Source organism: Poecilia mexicana, unplaced genomic scaffold (genome assembly GCF_051168715.1).
Source record: "Poecilia mexicana isolate PSO_F unplaced genomic scaffold, ASM5116871v1 scaffold_23, whole genome shotgun sequence".
NCBI lineage: Eukaryota > Metazoa > Chordata > Actinopteri > Cyprinodontiformes > Poeciliidae > Poecilia > Poecilia mexicana.
Genome location: NW_028263392.1, coordinates 16,090,649 through 16,099,142, shown reverse-complemented (window position 1 = coordinate 16,099,142; position 8,494 = coordinate 16,090,649). Strand labels below are relative to the sequence as shown.

The following is an 8,494-nucleotide window of genomic DNA, read 5'->3' as shown; positions in this document are numbered from 1 at the left end:
AGCGAACTAGCCATACAGTAGCTGCTCTGATGCAAATAGATCAAACTGGCATGTTGTTCATCTTTTATCTGGTCATTTTGTGGAATATTTAACAACTAGAAAATGGCAAAGAACAAGAATATTTTTCCACTCTGACTGGCTGCTGTTAGGCCTACCGATTTTAACTTGAATGTTCATTGCATTTTTCATAGACACCTGTGAAAATAATTTCTATTTCCATGGCTTTTTTGTTCTCTGTGAAATCAGTTTTGATGATAAATACAGAAACAAGCATAAAATTCATATACGTTGTCTGTGGTTCTTTTATGTACGGAAAATACCTTTCATTGGTCGTGTCGTTTATGCATTTATTAAACCAAAAGTAAATTTAGAAAGTCATAAATATTTAGATTCAACACAATGTCAAATAAATCTGTGGAAATGTTGCTTTTATTAAAAAAGTGCAATAATTTTACAGAATATAGTGGAAATGTCTGGAAATGTTTTGTTTTTTCATTTAAACAACAGTTTTATAATGGAGTTTATAACATTTATTGACATAATTAGTTCAAACTTTAAAGCTTAAACATTTAATTACAACAGATTTGTCTCATTTTATCAGGTGAACATCCAGTTTACGGGTCTGCAGTAATAATCCAAAGAGGCCACAAATGTTTAAAAAATAAAAATAATATTTAATTTTTACTGCTGGAGATTTGTTGTCATTTTTAAACAACCACCACTTTATTTAGATTCTTTGGTTTTAAATTAAAGAAAAAATACAAATTTTGCAAAAAGGGTGGATAGATTTTATAGAAATATTTGGAAAATGATGTAAGAAAATAAAAGACATTATTTCCAACAAAATGATAAGAAAATAGATGTAAAAAAATGTTACTGGCACTTTTAAAGTCATTCTGTTGTGAAAATTCAACCCAATTATTCCATTAAAATTACTGGAAATTTTATATAATCTGCTTTAGTGATTGTTTTGCCAACTTATAAAGAGATGTTTGCCAGTTTCAGACCCCAGAATGTATAAAAAATTAATCCCACGATCGTCGTTTTTCTAAATAATTGTTGAATTTAATGTCTGGAAATGTTTTTCATCTCCCAGCTGCTGTTGAGGGAAATATTCAGATTTTTTCTGTGTTTCATAGATTATTACAATTCAGCAACAAAACATAAAGATGTAAAAAAATAAATGTTTATACAAGAATCAGTTGTACAAAGTCAGAAAGAGGAGAAGCTGTCTCCTCCCAGGACGATTTAAATCCCTCCGTGTTAATGATAAAACAGACTCTGGTTACATTTCAGATCCTAACATTCAGCTACGCTTCAGTAGCCCTTCATGGCGATGGACGGCCCTCCCATGCCGTCGTGGCGCCTGATCTGATGGATCATCAGGATGGAGATCAGCAGGCCCAACAGCTGCAAGGACAGAGAAACATTCAGTTCAAATTCAAAAATGAAAACTACTTAATCAGGTCACATGTATCTGATTAGCACCGAAAAATAAGCAATAAATTTGTTATTAACATAAATGTTGCATCGTCTGATTTTAGTTGGTGGTAACATTTTCCACCACATAACTTATCAGATATTATGACTTTATTACCAGATAATAAACTTTTTCAACACAATCCTCTCTTGATAAGAAAATATGTAATATTTTATGTTAATCACATCAATTATTATTTTATTCACTCTTCTTATGTTTTTTCTTTGGTCTTCTTCTTGTCAACTTTTCCAGTTTTTGCTGCTATGCTAACATGAGGAGCAAAGCATCAGAAATAACATCTAAATCAGTTATTTTAACTTATATTTTATGTTTGAAAATGATTGAACAACAAGAAACAAAAAGGATGATGAAAATGTAAGAAAAATGTATGGGATTCAGTTTTTTCGTATTTCAGAGGCCACAGCGCCCCCTGGTGGCCGTCATTTTGAGGAAACTGGTTTATTTTTCTAATCAGGTTTTAAAAACCTGTTTAAATCACAATAAATGGTGAAACTCTGCCACCTGTTGGTGGCCAACGGTACCTGCAGCAATGAAATGCCAAATCCAGGAGTTTTTAAAAGTTGTTTTATAGTTTCTGCTGCACAATCACATGCTGGGAAGAAATGAATTTATAAATTAAAATATCAGTGGGACTTACTGCAGTGACAGCGAATCCAAACAGGAAGCCCAGGGAGATCTTGAATCCAATGTCCAGTAAGTAAAAGATGCTGTCACTGCAGGACTGCAGAGGAGAGAGTGGAAATAAAACAATAAGATTTAAACATTCGACAGGATATCAGGGCCGTTCAGATAGAAAAAATAGGAGTAAAAAACTCTGAAAATTTCTAGGAAAATCAAGGAAATTCCTCAATTTGAAAAGGTGGAAATTTGCTTAAAAGGAAATAAACATTTTTAGGTTAATCTCAGAAATTTTCAAGAATTTTGGAAAGTTGAAAATCTTTTGCTATTAGAAAAAACAAGAAAATTTGAAAAGTCAAAGATTGGCCAGAAAAAAAATCTGATTAATCTTAGAATTTTTTCAGAAAGAAGACTTTGGTTTCAGAAGTTAAATATTTACAGCTTTTGAAACTCAGAAATTGCTAATTTTTTCTAGAGAATTTCCAAGTTCTTTTCTAGAAAATTTCTCAGTTTTTTCTAGGAAATTTGCAATTTTTGTAACTCAGACATTTCCGTTTTTTCTGGAAAATATCCAAGTGTTTATAGAAAATTACCAAATTCTTTTTTTTTCTTGCAAAAATTCCAAGTTTTTTGTAGAAAATTTGCAATTTTGAAACAGAAGTTTTCCAGATTTTTTTCTAGTAAATTTGTGACCTTAAAAACTCAAAATTTCCAATTTTTCCTAGAAAATTTTCAAATTCTTTATAGAAAATGTCAGATTTTTGTCTAGCAAATTTGCAGCATTTTAAACTCAGAAATGTCTTTTTTCTTCTTCTTCTTCTAGAAAATTTCTGAGATTTTTATGTGGAAATGTAAGTTCAGAGACCAGAACAGGCCCAACATGAGCAGAATGTTGTTAATGTGAATTAATACCTCAGCGTAGATCAGAGCCGGTCCTGAGGATAACTGGAGGAAAACAACAACACAGCGATTCACACAGAAACCAAAAATACCATGAAAATACAGATTTAAGCATTCTAAAAAAATAAATAAAAAAATTAAAAATGAGACTAAAAATATAAATAATAAAAATAAAAATGAAAGAATGAAAATAAAAAAACCCAGAATTAAGAAATTCATGTAATAAATGAATAAAAATAATAAATTAATTAATCGTAACATCAATAAATGAATAAAAATTTAAAAATTTAATAAACTAGAACTAAATGCCTTCATATGTTTAGAGAAAGTGCTCCTGTTGGTTAAAGTCATTACAGCTGCGTGAATAATAAGAATATTTGAAATAAATGAATAAAATCCAGAATTAAAACTGAGATTCATGTAGTAAATAAATAAAGTAATTAATTCAAATTAAAAAAATAAATAAATAAAATTTCATTAAAAAAAAAAAAAATATATATATATATATATATATATATATATATATATATATATATATATATATATATATATATATAATTTTAATATGAATAAATAAAAATAAAGCAGCTAAAATAGTGAAATAAAATAAAAGTGCCTCCCTATGTTCCCCGCCCGACGTACCACAGGTCTGGGTTTGCAGGTTACGGCCCCAAACGCTCTGCTGGTGTCGGTGCATTCACAGGAGGTTGGGATCTGTGTTCCCCAGTCCTTAGCGCTAACGACGCCGCAGCACTTGAACTGCAAACACACACGGCTTACTGGAGACTTCTGCACAAAACCTGAACACATTCTGTAAGGATTCAGGACTTACGGTGATCTGGAGGGTTTCGAGGACTTGCCGAGACTCTTCATCTTTCATGACAGGCTCGACAAATTCTTTGGATTTACTCTCATAGTTTTGTTTCAGCTGAAAGATAAAAAACAAACTCGGTTAGCATTGTGGAGTGAAAATCTTTAAAAGATGATTTTTCAAAATGAGGCTGCTGAGAATCAAAAGTTTCAAGGAACAAATCTTTAATATCATCAGCAGATGGATTAGCTCATTCAACAGCAGCCAAAATGTTTTCTAATAAAAAAAGGAGACATCCTGTTTTATACAGCTCTTCATACGCAGGTGTGGACTGGAAAACTTTTAGCTGCTCGACATCTACGTCACTCAATTCTGAGAAGCATCTGATAACCAAATTCCTTAAAAGTAAAAAAGGTGTGATGTTCATAAATATCAGAGATGTTCCAAAGGATTAAAAGATTAAAGATCTGCTCATGCATCAGAGACGTAACTTTGAGTTTGTTGACTGCACATTTTGCAAGGGTGGCTGTCAATATTTCCCCTACAATCAGCAGATGTTCTTAAGTGATGTTTTATTTTATTCTAAGGTGTTAAGAATTTACTTGTGTCAGTTAAAGGTCAGGTTTCCAACATCCAAGTCTAAACAACATCCTGTTAGTACTGAGCCGGCAGCCAGATCTCTTCCTGTCACTTTGAGCTGCTTGCATTCCCTGTTGAAACGGTTTCATATGCAGCAGAGACTTCTTGTCCTTTGCACACATAGCTGCTGTTGAACACATATCAGCTTCAAATCAAGGTATTTAAACCTTGATTTTGTTGTTTCTTAAATATGTAATAAAAGGTAATGTTATTTGAATATAAAATATATGAGCTTCACTTAAACTTAAACTATATGGCAAGCTTATAACTTTATGCAAAAGTCAATCCCAGGACTTTTAAGAGTCTCAGGGTGGCTTCCTACGATAAAACAAAGCAAAATGAACATATTAAAAAGTATTCACACCCTCATAAAAGTTTTGCACCCTGATTAATTTTGATGCCTATAAGGTCAGAGCTGATCAGACATGATTTTAATTCGACAGCATAAAACCAGACTGAAGTTCGTAATGCACTGGGTGTTTATAGCAGGTTACCGAGTTTCTCAGAACAGCCACGACCGTCCCAAAGATTAGCATGATGATCATCCCAATCCCCATGAAACCTGCAAACTGCACAACAAAACAAGTTCAGGTCGCGTTTTGCTGACTCTTAATGTCATGTTTCTGTAGGATTCAGACTGTTCTACGTACTATTTTGAGGAAAAGCTCCTTCTCGGAGCAGGCGGCGAAGATTCCCAGAGCGGAGATGCCGAAGACGCCGAGGGTGATGACCCAGATCCAGCCCACGCCCGGGCCGCCGAATGTCGACATCTGATCGGTTGGGAGGCAAGAAACGAGTTACAGCGAAGCTTCAAATGATTCATTACCTTTTCTTCAAAGTATCAGTTTGAGTCATAAGAGACTTAGAAACAACCACAGTGGACCAACATCCACTAGAAACTAAATAAAATACAAGAATAGATTAAAAAAAGACACTATAAAAAATAAAACAAAAACAAATAGAACTGACAGTGTCTTCAAAAGAGGCTTCTTCAGATTCACTGTAACACAGACTGCTACAGGAGCTTTTTCCTGTCCACAGCCAGGATAATAAGAGAATAAAGTCATAAAATTTGGTTTATTCTTGTAATATTACAACTTTGTTCTGCATTATTGCTATTTTCGTAATATGACGAAACTTTTTGTCAATTATAATTGTGTGAAGCACATTGTGCTCTTGAGCGCCCCCTGTTGTTTTGGAGTCTCTAGCTTCAGGTGCCTGTCACTGCATTAATGCACAGGATTAGACGCAACTACTTGGTTCTTTTTTTATCTTATCGATACAGGAAGGATAGACAGAAGTATAGTGGAGACTTTTACTCTAAATAATTGAAATTGTATGATATTTTCATAGTTTACCTGGATTGAAACAGCAGTGGCCTTCACTGCCACGAATATCAGCACACATCCGACGATCTGGGGAAGAAAAACTGAATTAAACACAAATAAAACTATTTTTGCTTCATTTGAAATTCACAAAATGTTACTCATATGAAAGGGAGCCAAAATAGTTTCATTTTATGACAAAATTATAAATAAAACGTATTCTTCATCTTTTTATTTATTTTATTAATAAATAATTGGAATAAAATAATGAAGAATCCTGGATTGTTTTAGGGGATTAATAGTTTATTTTAGGCGTAGTGAATCCTGCTGTAATTTCAGCTGCAGGACACGAGAGGGCGGCAGAGAGCAGAAATGGGTTTTTCTCTGAAGTGACGCAGCTTCACAAAAATGCCGCGAACGGAAAATGCAAAAAAAAATAAATAAATAAATAAATAAAATAAAAAAAAGGTGCGGAGGAGACATAGCTTGGGTCATATAATTAATCAAAGAAACAAAAAAAGAGTTATAAAAACTTTACAAATTCACCTTTTAATCCTTTGCGTTTCATTCTTGCACCAAAAAACTTTTTGAAACTTTCCTCCAAGATTTCTCAAACTCCAAACTTTCATTTTTCTTCCTTTTTTTTGTCCGTTTCATCCAAAAGGAAACCGAAAGAATGTAATGTCTTCAAAAGGAAGCACTAAAATATCATTAAAGACAGAAACAACAGGAGGGTTCGATGGGCGGAGTGTAACAGGACCCCCAACCCACACACACACCCACCCACCCACCCACCCACCCACACACACACACACGCACACACACACACACACACTCACCCACCCACACACACACACACACACACACACACACACACACACACACACACACACACACACACCCACACACACATGCACATGCACACACACACACACACACACACTCACACTCACACACACACAGTTTCTGTTACTGGAAGTCATCTGCTTATTGGGCACCAAGTGGACAAATTACACATCAGAACATTGTGTACTCTGTTCATCCTATGTTACTTTTAACTGTAATATTAATTAAATTCCAACTAAAATTACAAGTTTTACAGATACATATGTCTGAAAAGTGAATTAAGAACAATTTGTACATTTTCCATACTCCAAAAATCCAAAATCTTTCATATTTTTCCAATGCAGAATAATTCATATAAAATAACTGATAATACTAATAATACAGCAAAAGTTCAAAGAAGTTTAAAACTGTAAAAATAAAAAAGTAAGAACAAATTGTTGGTCTTTTTGTGTTTTTTTTTTTTCTTAAACTCCTGATTCTTCTTGTTAATCAACATGTTTTATGAAATTTTAATTACTAAAAATGAACATTTTAGAAATGCAAAAACATGAAAAAGTTTTAAAAAAATAATGACTTCTACTTACTAGAAACAGCACATTAAAGAAGATGAAAAGGCACTTCAGGCATCCGTTTATTTTCCCCATCTTTTTTTTTCACTTCGACACTGAAGAGGAGAAACCAAGCGGCTGATCAGGGCAGGGATGCAGGTTGCATGTGACGTTCAAAAGCTCCTGCAGAGAGTCTGAGCGTTTGGGTGGAAATACAGCAGCCAATCAGCTCGAGCAACCCCAAGGTTTACATACCAACGCACGAAGACTCACCCAAACAACAGGAAATGAAACAGGATAGTGCAGAATCTGTTTTGTTTTTGATTGTTTTTAGCATTTAAACAGTTTGAAACTAAACCGAATTAAAAAGTTTGTTTGCAAAATGTTAAAATAACACAGACGTGCACTAAATATTGTAAACCAGTGCAGGAAAAAAGGCTGGAAAATCTCTATGTGGGTTTATACTGCTTCTAAAAACAATAAAACAATCAGCAATCCAGTTATTGAAAAAAAGTTCATGTTTTTTGGTGAAAATGAGTCATTTCAAAAACCTCCAGAATGTAAAGTCACAAATCAGCAAGCACTGCCCGTCACCTAGCAACCCCAATGGAACTCTGCCCGTCACCTAGCAACCCCAACGGAACTCTGCCCGTCACCTAGCAACCCCAACGGAACTCTGCCCGTCACCTAGCAACCCCAACGGAACTCTGCCCGTCACCTAGCAACCCCAACGGAACTCTGCCCTTCATCTAGCAACCCCAACGGAACTCTGCCCGTCACCTAGCAACCCCAACGGAACTCTGCCCGTCACCTAGCAACCCCAACGGAACTCTGCCCGTCACCTAGCAACCCCAACGGAACTCTGCCCGTCACCTAGCAACCCCAGCAGAACTCTGCCCTTCATCTAGCAACCCCAGCAGAACTGTTACCTACAGAGCTGACTAAAATCTCATTGTGTAAAAAATGTAATGAACATGTTTTGTTTAGCCCACAGGCCTATGCTAACTTTTCAATGAAGAACAATAGGTCCCCTTTAATAGAAAAAGGAAAAGAAAATCACAATGCTTGGAAAAAATATAAGTATATAAGCAAGAAGTGAAAGCAATTCAAGTTTACATGGAGTTTACAAGGAACACCCTTTCTTAGACTACTGTGGATTATGTTGTTTTCCACATTTAACCACAACCTTCTGGCTCTGAGACGCCGTAACTTAAAAACAAATGCGTGACTTACGCAACACAGTCAGGACTGCTAAGGAGTGGCTCCTGAAGTAGCTTAGTCAATCTCCAAACCTGAATTTAGTAGA

At 34.7% G+C, this 8,494-nt stretch overlaps 1 protein-coding gene across 1 annotated transcript; it reads right to left on the bottom strand.

The window, feature by feature from the left end:
• Positions 1-411: 411 nt before the first annotated feature.
• On the bottom strand, positions 412-7,385 carry LOC106909181 (tetraspanin-8-like). Its single transcript, XM_014975486.2, has 9 exons — positions 7,225-7,385; positions 5,828-5,884; positions 5,120-5,239; positions 4,964-5,038; positions 3,852-3,947; positions 3,662-3,778; positions 3,032-3,064; positions 2,139-2,222; positions 412-1,410 (listed from the first exon to the last, which is right to left on the bottom strand). Exons 1-9 carry the CDS (start codon positions 7,282-7,284, stop codon positions 1,318-1,320), a joined length of 735 nt encoding a protein of 244 aa, XP_014830972.2. The 5' UTR covers positions 7,285-7,385; the 3' UTR covers positions 412-1,317.
• Between the last annotated feature and the right edge of the window lie 1,109 nt (positions 7,386-8,494).

What these genes read in the sequence shown, in the direction of transcription:
- LOC106909181 (XM_014975486.2), bottom strand. Translation starts at nt 7,284, where the DNA reads ATGGGGAAAATAAACGGATGCCTGAAGTGCCTTTTCATCTTCTTTAAT. An exon ending in TCTTTAATGTGCTGTTTCTA is followed by an intron (nt 5,885 to 7,224) that starts GTAAGTAGAAGT and finishes TTTCTTCCCCAG; the next exon opens with ATCGTCGGATGTGTGCTGAT. An exon ending in TCGAAACCCTCCAGATCACC is followed by an intron (nt 3,779 to 3,851) that starts GTAAGTCCTGAA and finishes GTGTGTTTGCAG; the next exon opens with TTCAAGTGCTGCGGCGTCGT.